This window comes from Coloeus monedula (genome assembly GCF_965178545.1).
Source record: "Coloeus monedula genome assembly, contig: HAP1_SCAFFOLD_89, whole genome shotgun sequence".
Lineage (NCBI taxonomy): Eukaryota > Metazoa > Chordata > Aves > Passeriformes > Corvidae > Coloeus > Coloeus monedula.
The window spans coordinates 235,444-246,652 of NW_028120812.1; the positions used below are offsets into that span (position 1 = coordinate 235,444).

The 11,209-nt window shown below is 58.4% G+C and overlaps 1 protein-coding gene across 1 annotated transcript; it reads right to left on the bottom strand.

Annotated features, from left to right (window-relative positions):
- Positions 1-1,244: 1,244 nt before the first annotated feature.
- Positions 1,245-5,960, bottom strand: LOC309585653 (maestro heat-like repeat-containing protein family member 7; the record flags this gene model as incomplete). The annotated part of the gene is made up of 14 exons (XM_082303573.1): positions 1,245-1,363; positions 1,505-1,607; positions 1,987-2,088; positions 2,247-2,402; positions 2,529-2,705; positions 2,946-3,083; positions 3,256-3,370; positions 3,633-3,770; positions 3,853-4,040; positions 4,272-4,419; positions 4,676-4,824; positions 5,008-5,373; positions 5,481-5,545; positions 5,849-5,960. 14 exons carry the CDS (start codon positions 5,958-5,960, stop codon positions 1,245-1,247), a joined length of 2,076 nt encoding a protein of 691 aa, XP_082159699.1.
- Between the last annotated feature and the right edge of the window lie 5,249 nt (positions 5,961-11,209).

Genomic DNA, 11,209 nt, shown 5'->3' on the forward strand with positions numbered 1-11,209 from the left:
GGGACCTTTCCAGCCTGAGCTGCCCTCGTTTCTCTGTGTCTCTGCACAAAACATGGCACAGTGTGGATACAAAAATGCTGCTAGCAAGGATTTTCTTGCTATTTTCTAAGCCCATGAGAGACTTTTCTCTCTCACAGAAGAGGCAGCAGAGTTATGTACACAACCAAACACCTGCATTCTTGAAAAGTCTTTTTTATAGTACAGTAGAAAATATTTGGACAATGGATGTTTTAGGATTTTAGCCGATCACCCCAAGGGGTGGCTGATCCTTTGTCCAATTAGACTATGAAGAAAAAAGTCTATGAAAGAGTTTGTAAAATATTTAAATAAATCAATCTTGCTCCACAATTCCTGCCTGCTGGAGCTTCTCTCCTGCTCCCTACGGCTGCGGGACACGGTGATATACCCCAGGGTTGCAGTAAAAGCATGGAAGAGAGCGGCAGGAGGGGCCTGTGTGTCCCAGGGCTCAGGTTTTGGGCCGCTTCAGCACCACAGAGATGCAGCTCAAGTGAAGAAGCCAAACTGTTTATTAATAGGAAGCGAAGCGAAGGGATGAGCTGGGAGGAAAAAAGGGGATGGGCAGGGTCTCAGGGCTGGAGGGCTGGAGCTGTCAAAAGGGAGGGAGAGGGCAGGAGCTATGGGAGCTTTCCACAGGCTCAGCTGTGACCAGCATCAGCTGTGCCTGGAGCTCCAGCTGCTCTACTCTAGTCTCCAGATGGTCTCATCTTCCAGGATATCTGGAGGTCTTAAAGGGACACTGGTTCTGAGCCAGCAGATGAACGTAGTTCTGCAGCTCTTTCGTTGAATATTTCCTGAACTATGATGTTTGTCTGGGAAGGGCTGTCGTCTCTCCTCAGGGCTTGAAGGGCTGGAAGAGACAGGAACAGAGCGTGGATCTGCAGGAATCCAAGCAGACCTTCCTGCCAGGGCCATCTCACCCAGCTCCTGCCATGGCCAGAAGACAGCAGGGGCCAAGGAGATCAGCCAGAAGGTGCTGGCCATGAACCTCCCCACCGTGTCCCTGAAACCTCTCTGTGCTCTGCCCACGTCACCCCGAGTCCACACACGGAGCAAAGCCCCCACAGCCAGGGCAGGGATTGCGGCTCCCGAGCCAGGCATTGCAGCTCGCCCCCGCCAGCCCCCGCTGCCAGCCCGCTGCCCTCACTCACCCTCGCTGAGGACCTGGAGCTCTTGCTTGTGCCCCCTCAAGAACACCCTGGCAGTCCCTGGGAGCACAGAGGCGGTCACGGCCCCGCGGCACAGCTCGCTCGCAGCGGCGCTGCCAGCCCCGTGGCCACACGCTCTCCTGCCCCGGCAGGGCTCAGCCCGGGCCCTTGCCGCATCCTGACGCCCGAGGGCACGGCTGCGAGAGGGCGGCAGCGGCCCCGAGGGCAGGCGGGGCTCCACGGCCCCGGGCCCGGATCCCGCTGCCGAGGCAGCAGCCGGGGCTGGGGCCGAGCTGCGGCGGGGCGGGGTGGGGAGGGGCCCCGGGCTCGTGGCTCACCGATGAACCTGGCGGCCGCCTCTCGCAGGGACTCCTGTGGGCTCTCCACGAACGGCAGCGCCTGGTGCAGGCGCTCGGCCGCTCGGCTCCTGTCCTCTGCCAGCTGCAGAGAGCGCCAGGAGGGAAGGGTTGGCGCGGGCTCAGCCCCTTGGCCGGGCTCTCTGCGCCCAGCCCTGGCCTCCCCTGCCCGCACGGCCCCGAGGCCCGGCCAGCAGCCGCTGGCGCCGGGCTCTGGAGGGGGCCGAGGGCCGGCTGCTGCCCGGGGAGCCGCGGTGCCGCCCCGCGCCACAGCCCAGCGGGGCCGGGGCTCCATCGGCTCCCGGCTCGGGGCCACAGGAGCCTGGAGCAGAGCCCGGGGAAGGGAGCAGCGTGTGGGGCGCAGGCTGGCGCCCCTGGTGCAGCACAGCTGCCAGCCCCACGCACTGGGCGCCAGGGGCAGGGGACTTCTCCAGGCTCAGCTTAGGCTTCCAGGCGGTCCTTACCAGGCACTCGGCAAACTTCGACAGCTGCTCCTTCTTCACCAGCTGCCCAAGATTTCTCCTCTTCAGGAACTTGGCCGCACAAATCAGCGTTTCCCGAGAAGCCTGGAGAGCAGCAGAGACACGGAGATGGCACCACAGCCCAGGGCACAGGACCCGCGTCCCTGTGCCAAGGCCAGGAGAAGGCTGCAGCCTGCGAGGCCCCAGGGCAGGAGGCAGCTGAGCCCCCTCCCAGGAGGACACATCAGCCCACAAGTCCTCACCTCTGCCACGTTCCGGTTCTCATCATGGCAGTGGAATAAAAGTGGGAGTAGGCTCTGGCACACAATTGTCTTAAGGGGCTTTTTTCCCTCGTCCACTACCAACTCCATCACCTTGCAGAAGAGGTGAATGGAGAGTATCTGCACATTGCTGTTGTCCTGGAGTAAAGGAAAAAAGCTCAGCAGCAACTTCTCCAGCCCATGTGGGCAACGGCCTAAAAATCCACAGGGCACAAAGTGTCTGGGCAGCAGCCAGTGTCAGTGGCTGGGGGCACAGAGCCTTACATTTTCAAAGAGTGGCAAGAGCGCCTCAGCCAGTTTCGGGGCAGTGGTGCTGGATACCAGGATGTCTTTGTTCTCCAGCACATTCATGAACACAGAGAGGGACATCCTGACCACCTCTCCGTCTGCATCGCCCAGCAGCTCCACAAGCCGTTGAGACAGGCTGCCCATTCTTCTGGCCTGTGTGGAACACAAGGCTGTGCTGTGAAGCCACGAACGGCTGCACTGCCTACACCACCCTGGCCCTGCAAGCCCACCCTGCTGCCGCAGGGCCCAGAGGCCAAAGGCCTGTCCCGAAGCACTGGGGCAGCTGAGCCGGGAGGCAGGAGAGCTGGGAGCAGCTGCCTCAGCTCCTGAAGCCCAGCCAAGCCCATGTGACTGCTTTCCCCAGCGCAGCTTCAGCCGCTGCCGCCTTCTCACCATGGCGGGATCCTTGCTGAGCACCACGAGGCCTCTGAGTGCCAGGCGACATCTCTGCCTGCACTCGCTCAGCAGGTACCTGGGCATGATCTCCAGGATGTTGTCACCATATTTACTTAAGTCCAGGCACTCGAGGACCTGAAAGGCACAGGGCAGTGACAGGGGAGCCGGCCGGCAGGAGCCCGGAACTGCCCAGGGCTGGGCCCGGGCAGCAGCGCAGGGCGCGGGCACCGTCCCAGGCAGCTGCGGCTACGAGAGGGCAGAGAGGCGGGAGGCAGCTCAGCGAGGCAGCGCTGGCCGTCAGGCTCACCTCCACAAGGAAAGCCAGGAAGGGCAGATCCCAGCATGGCTCCTCCCTGCTGAGTGGTTTGAGCAGGTGGAATGCAATGCGGGGGCAGAAGGGGATCAAGACCTGGCGCATCTCTCTGGTAGGGGGAAAAAGGCACCAAGACCCTGAGCCAGGGGGCAAACCTCTCCCAGGACTGACTCACACAGGTCTGGTCTTCCCCACCACGTTGCAAGGGGATCTGGGTGCTCTGGGAGGCAGCTTCTTCTGGGCACCCTCCCCTTCCAGCCTTTTCCAGTCCACTTGGCCGTCCCTTGGTGATGAGGCCCCACAGGGACTGTGTGGGGCACCTCGGGCCCAGGGCACAAGTGCCGGGGGCAGTGGGGAGAAGGGGGTCTCACCTGGCCAGCAGACCCACTGCATAGTGCTGGGTGTCAGCACACAGCAGCGTGTCCCAGCCGCGCTTGCGCTCCATAGCCACCACCTCATTGTCACAGCGCAGTCGACAGAGCAGAGCCTTCATGGCCTGCACTGCAAACCTGTGCACAGAGCAAAGCCCAGGTCACACTGGGAGCACTGGCGCTGGCCACAAGGGCATGGGAAGGACAGGAGGACTGGGACCTGTTGGGGTTGGTGGGAAGGCGGTGTTCCTCCCGGCATGCTCTCCAGAAGTGATCAACTTCCTCTGGCACCTGCTGTGTGGTGATGACAACTTGGAAGAGCAGAGTCACAAACAGGCGGGCTGAATAAAGGATCATTGCCTCGTGGCACTCGGGCACCTGGACAATCACCCACAGCGCCAGAGTTGCCTGCAAAAGAAGCAGCTCGAGACAGCTCAGGAACATCCCTCAGTGCCGAGCTGTCCATGTGGCAGGGCCCGAGGGGAGATGCAGGGGGAGCACCGGGCCTGGTGCCCCCTGAGCCTGCCCTAGGCCAGGTTTCAGCCCAGCGCCTGAGGCAAGGAGATGCAGTGGGGGAAGGATGGAGAGCTGGTGAGGATGTGACCTCAGGGTGAGTAAAGGCCAGTTCCAGAAACTCACAGCCAGGGCAAAGACATCTGTATCATCCCCATCAGAGGTGGACGTGCTATGCAGTGGCCATTCCTGCATCACACAGAGCAGCGTTGGCAACACCTTCTCCACTGCTGGTCCCAATGATCCTATGATTCTCCACATCATTGTAGCAGCTCTGTGAGATTGGAGCTCTGAGTCAGGGGCGTCTCAGTCACAGTACCACGCCCTGTGCAGCTGTGGGGGCCCAGGTGACAGAGCCCCGGTGCCCTGAGGGGCAGGGAGGGAGCATGGCAGCAGACTCAGGAAACAGAGGGGCCCGAGGGTCCTGGAGCTCTCCACCTGTCTGGCAGACCCCATTGGACCGGCGGCACAGGGCAATGGGCCCTAAGGGCTGGTGAGCCCTGAGCTCTCAAGGCAGCTGGGCCCCGTACCTGTCGCACGATGGGGCACAGCGCAGGAGGGTCAGCACCACATCAGCGGGGTGCTCTTCAGCCAGCCTCAGAATGTCAATTTGCAGCCAGGCATCCACAGTGACATGGGACCCGAGTCTCTGGTGAATGTTCCTCACCATGGCTGGCACCTGGAGGAGGCATGGGGAAGACTTGGAGCACTGTCCAAGGGAGCAACTTCCCCAGCTGCCCCCAAGAAGTGCTTCCCTTCCCACCGCACTGTGCTGGCCTCAAAGGCTGAGGGGGCCCAGCAGCTGTGGCTTGAGGGGGCACACGATCCTTGGAGTCTCCAGCCCTGGCCCCAGGCTGCTTACCTGCTGCTGAGGAGAAGCAGCACTCTCTTCAAAAAAATCCAGTTTGGGAGCATGAATCCCAGTGGGAATGGGCATAGTGTCAGTATTTGGGATGCCCTGAGTCTCTCCGGTGTCAGTGTTTGTGATGGCCATGTCCTCAGTCACTGCCATGTCCTCAGTCACTGCCATGTCCTCAGTCACTGCCCCGTCAGTCTTCGCCGTGTGATCATTCATTGGACTGTCAGAGTCTTCTGAGGGTGCAGTGATATCTGTGCTGACATCAGGCTCTGCCTGGAGCTCGGTCAGCCCAGAGTCAGGCTCAGCTGTGCCCTCAGTTGCTGTGGTGCTGGTCTTTCCACGCCGAATGCACATGAACTTCCGGAACATCTGCAGGAGAACAAAGAAGAGAGGGATGTTCCAAGGGGTGCTCCAGGCGCGGTGCTCGGCTGAGCAGCGACAGCAGGCCCAGCCCAGGTGGGGATTGCTGCAGGTACCTGCACTGTTCTCCGGAAGCGGCCGTGGGCACGGTCCTGCTCTTGTGTCCGGTCCAGGGCTGCATCTGGCAAAGAGCGAGCGCAGCCAGAGCTGAGGGGCTGCGGGAGAGGTCGGCGAACGCAGCCCAGCCCTGCGCTCCCCAGGCAGGGACAGCCCCGGGATGCCCAGGGGATGGAGCACGGCTGCTGCGGGGGGTCTGGCCTGGCTCCTCTTCCAGCCTATCCATGGGCCTGTTCCCCGGGGATGGGATGGGATGGGATGGGATGGGATGGGATGGGATGGGATGGGATGGGATGGGACGGGATGGGATGGGATGGCACCAAGCTGGCTGCTGCCATCAGCCCTGTGACCCAGTTCTGTCACTCACCATCCTGCCGTGGCTGGAACTGCTCCAGCTCTTTGGGCTGTTGTGCTGGGGCAGCTCCAGGGCCTTTTTTTCTCCTGAACACTTTGAACAGGCGACGGAATCTGCCCGCCATGCCACAGTGTGGCCTCGAGGGCACCTTCAAGAGAGATTCCTTGGGAAAGCTCTGAGTGAACAAGTCCTGCACTTGTGCCTTGAAGGCACCAGCAGCAGAGAAGCCTCCGGAAGGCTACAGGACAGCAAGTCCTGCACCCTGGTCTCAGAGGGCTCCTGCCACAAGGACAGGAGACTCCTCGTCAAGGATTGTGGTCAGCAAAGCCAACGGTCTGGCCTTGAGGGCACCGGCCACAGGGATGGGAGATACCTCGGAAAAGCTCCGGGGCACCAAGTCCCACGGTCTGCCCTCGAGGGCACCTGCAAAAGAGAAGCCTCGAGAAGGCCACAGGTCACCAAGTCCTGTGGTCTGGCCTCGAGGTCACCTGCAGGAATAACGCTTCGGAAAAGCTCCGGGTCGGCAAGGAACGAGTGCGCTGTGCGGGGGCTCCTCACGGCACCGCTCTGTCCCGTCCTGTCCCGTCGCGTGCTCCGAGCACTGTGGTGTGGCTGCGTCGCCGCCAGCCCCTATGTCAGCACGTGTCACAAAGGGCCCTGGGACACCCTGTCCCGTTCCATCCCACGGTGACCGTGCTGCACCGTGTCACAAAGGGCCCTTGCACACGCTGCCACCTGCCCCGGGGCCGCCCCCAGCCCAGCCCAAGTGGCCCAGGTTGGAAGGAATGCCTTGCCCCAAGTGTCTAAGGCAGCCTGACAGGAACTTTAGCATCGGCTCCAGCCATAAGCAAGCGCTCCCCTGCTCTGCGGGCTCGGGGCAGCACCAGGAGCCCCCACGGCTGCCACCGCAGCCACCGCGGGAAGGGCTCGGGGTCTTCCACAGAAGCTGGCACGGCCTCCTTGGGACACGTCCCGGCTGGTGGCCATCCTAAAGCCGGGGCTGTGACACAGACAAGGAACGTGTGAGCCAGGGCGCAAATGCTGCTCTGAGCCCTGGGGCCCGGGAGCACTGAAATCAGCAGGTGTGGCAGAGTCCCCTCCGAAGCAGACCTGCCACCCCCGAGCCCTGGCAGCGCTGGTGCCCGTCTCCTGCCTCAGAGACCTGTGCCCCCGGGGGCTTCTCTGCCAGAGAGCAGCCAAAGCCAAGGTGCATTGGGGTCTGTGCTCCTTCCTGCAGGGGGCTGTTGGCAGGAGCAGCTGGAGTGACTGGGGGGAGCACTTGGTATCCAACAGGAGATGTTGTTCCTTCCTGGAGTGAATTTTTTCATGGAAGGGATTAGCAGTAGCACCAGAACAGCATCAGCTGCTGAGTTGCACAGGACAAAGAGATTCTACAGAGACACTGTGACGTTTCCTTGTGCTTTTCTGTCTTTCCTGCATTCTGGAAATGAAAGAATTGGCCCAGCCTCTGATATTCAACCTTCCCATTGCTGCGTGTCTGGCTGTGGCAGCTCATGTCCAAACACAACTGCGTCCCTGCTGAGCAGGGCAATGGACGGCCACAAACAGGGAGGTTCCCCAGGGAACATCAAGGGAGCCACCTGGGGAAGCGCAGAGGATAGGGATAGCTGTGGGAGGAGAAGCTATTCTGTGTCTCTGATGATGGTGCCAGCACCCTGAAGGAGCAGCCAAGACAAGCGCTGGAAGCACACAGGTCCCACCCTTTTCTGCTGTCACATGGACTCGGGACACACTTGTTGCCACAGGTCCAGCAGCCGTGATGCAGGAACAATGGAGGGCCAGGCATTGGTAGGGAATGGCCTCCAGCAAGAGCAAAGCAGGATCCTCTGGCAGCAAAGCCTGAGCTTGTGAACCGGGCCATCTCCTCTGCACACAGCAAAGTGCTTCCCTCCGCCCCTGAACGTCTGCCAGCACTCCCTGCTTTTCTTTAGTGCCGGCTGCATCTTCCTTTGTTCCAAGCAAGTCCAGGATTTAGTTTGGAAGCTCACGTACGTGTCTTTAAGGGGCCTGCATGGAGGAGAGGGATGGCAGCTGCAGTGCAGGGCTTGTGTCCCATCAGAGTCTCTCTGTCACGATGGCAGCAATGCCGCTGCCTTGGGACGCCTGACTGTGGAAGGCGAGTCTGCCCTCAAGCACGGCCACTGAAGTCAGTCAGGGGCACAGGCTGCAGCTGAAGCTGCCAAGCGTCGCTGTGAGGCTGGCAAGACAAGAGGAAGCCATTGTGGCCGATTCTGCTGGAGCCTTTTGCCCAGCCATGTGCAGCTGTGCCCACAGTATGGCCCCGTTTGGCGTCCCGGCTGGTGCGGATGCCTTGTTGAGCTGGTGCTGACACTGGGGCTCCTGCTGTTCCTGTGCACACTCTGCTGCTGTTTCTGTGGCGTCCAGAGCTGTTTCGGCAGCAGCGACTCGGCAGCCCTGCTCGAGGAGACATCGCCGCCCTCCCCATGGTGGCAGCAGCTGTGCGGGCCCAGAGCTCTGTGTCGAGGGGGCCTGGGTCACAGCACCGTGGCCTGGGCAGCCGCGGGGGCCTGGGCTGGCCACCAGCCCTGCCTCTGCCCACTGCCCCTTCTTGGCAGCAGCCAGGGGCCGTGCCCCAGCAGGGCCCCCCTGCCCTCCTTGTCCCCAGCCAGCCCAGCCTCAGCACCTCGGCGTGGTCCCCACCCTCGTGCTGAGGCCCGGCCTTGAGGGCTTCTGCCGCAGGCCTGGGAGATGCTCAGGGGAAGCGCCAGAGCAGCCGGGCGGCAGGAACGAGGTGGCTGCCTGGAGGCTGCTTATGGCCTCTGACAGCCACTTCCTCGGGCCTTCCCACCACCCCAGCCCCTCAGGGGTCTCCTGTTGTTCTGCCAAGGGGCAGAGGCGATTTAAAGGACACAGACAGCACTGGAAAGAATGCTCTTATTTTACTGTGAAATTAAGGAACCTCAAACGTAAAACAATACATTTGGTAAAACTAGGCACTTGGCTTTAGCAACAAGCAAAAATAAGCAAGGTAATGAATGCACCTAAATATTACTATCCAAGAGAAAGGAGATTGATTTAGAAAGATGCATCACCAATTGCCTAAATACCTTACCATCATCCAGATCTGCAGTCGTTGGGGAGCCCCGTTTCGCAGCAAGGAGCTGGAGAACCCTTCCTGTCAATTGGGAAAATCCTGTGGGGGCATCTATCCGTATGTGAGGTCTCCAAATTTGCCCCAAACGTGGGTCCAGCTTTTATAGGCCCAAATCAGGAAGTCCAAGTGACTTGATTGTGTTTTTAGCCCGGAAACACCTGGATCTGATGGCACACTTTGCAACCAGCAGGGGCCACAGCTTGGCCAGTGCCCAGGCCTTGCCTGGGAGGGTTTCCCCTCAAACACCCTGCAAACAGACCTTTATTCATGTCAGCTGGGAAAGCTTCTTAAATTATCCATTGCTTGCAGATAACTGTACACAGTGATGGGAAAGTTTCTAAAGCAGCCCGTTTGGCGTTAAACAGCTAGCATAAGCATCTTTGTCATCTGTTTTTAGCTGAATAATACTGATGGTGTTAGTCACAGGTTGGCCAGGGTTCATCTCGTAGGTCAGCTCCGGCTGAGGCCTGCTGCTCAGGCCTCAGCACATCAGTTGCTCCTCTGACTTACAGGATGAATCATGGTTGTCAGACTGCCTCTGCAGTTGTTGCATATAGGGTGGGTTGATCTTGAGGCGTAGCTGCGAGCTGCCTTCCCTGTACTGTGTGCTGGATGAGTCGTACAATACAAGGAGCGAAACAAGGAATAAACAAGAAGGTAGCAGCTGCACAAAGGGAAAGGAGAAAGGGCCCCTTTGAGCCACAGACTCCCTGGCAGCCACAAGAATATATCTGGTTCCCAACATTCCCATGTCTGGGTTGGTACATGGGCTAATTTTCTCATCTCCCTAGTTGTCTGTTTTCCTACTTCTCCATTGTCATCAATTTGTAAGCAGCAGCTGGATTCATTTTCTTGCAAATTCATTTCCTGCAGACTCCTCCTTTTTCTGCCGGTAGTCTAAAACCACGCGATGCTGGAAAATCGCATTCCGCGTTTGCGTGGATCGGTCGGCCATAAGGTCAGGGGCGGCAGCCGTCTAGTTAGTTATTATCTGTTGAAGAATGGTTAGAGGATCAGGGGCATGGGTCATTGATAGAATTATGGGATCAGTAAAAGAACTGTACGAAGCAAAGGCCTGCAAGGAAAAAGCCTGCAAGCAAATGCCTGTGTGAGAAACAAGCCTGAGAACAAACAGGGAGTTTTGAGGATGTGCAGCTGTGCAGATAAGATGTACTGGCCAGGAGAAGGGAGGGTGAACTCTGAATTCTTTAATCATAACATAACTAGTAGAAGCTTGCCAATGTAGTCTAATTATGTAGAAGCAGAAATGCGCTCTGATAGGTTTAAGCCAATAAAGAGTTAACAAGCTGATATACTATGTAAGTGCCTCTGGATTGCTAATAAACGGAGCTTGCTTTTATCAACCATATTGGTTGTTCTGCTATGTCTTCCCCCGCCAAAGTCCCCGAACTTTTCCAACAATTATCTCCGAGACAGCTTGCAGTCTTATTATCCAATTCAGATTATAGGCAGGTTCTCTGGCCCCTGACACCAATTGGCTAGGGCTCCATGGAGCCGGTCCATAATGTTGTATGACTCTCTCAGGTGGCCGTTCGTCATGTCCCCATCTTTGGGAGCTTCCCTTACTTAGCGAGGTGTCAAGAGACCATGTTTCTCTGACCAAATCATGACACACTTTGACTCTGAGCCCCGTCCCCTGCCTTTGTGTCCATGTCCCTGATGAGCCTATTGTTAAGGATGTGCAGTGCATCAGTGAGATGGGTTCTCCACCAGGACAGGTGTCCATCTCCCAGGTTTCTCCACTGCTCTTTCAATAGCCCATCCATTCGCTCAGGTAATCCCACAGCTTGGGGATAATATGGTATGTGAAAACCCCACGGAATGTTTTTCTGCTCAGCGTACTGCTGAATGAATTTGTTCTGGAAATGAGACCCATTATCTGTTTGACTCGGTAATGGCATTCCGTAATACAGAATTATTGTGTCTATAGTACAGATGGTGCTATGCTGAGTGGCCTTCTCACAAGGATGGGCAACCAAATACCCAGGATATGTGTCTACGGCAGATATATTTACACCCTCGGTCCTGGGGTAAAGGTCCAATGTAATCCATTTGCCAAGTTGGTCCGGGCAATTTTCCTCTCCCCAGCGGTCCTTTTACAATGTTTGGCACCGGGCGTTTGTATATATGTTGGCACACAGGGCATTGAGCAATTCTAGTTCTACTCATATCGAGTGACATGGCAATGCCACGCTCTTGAGCCCACCTGTAAGGGG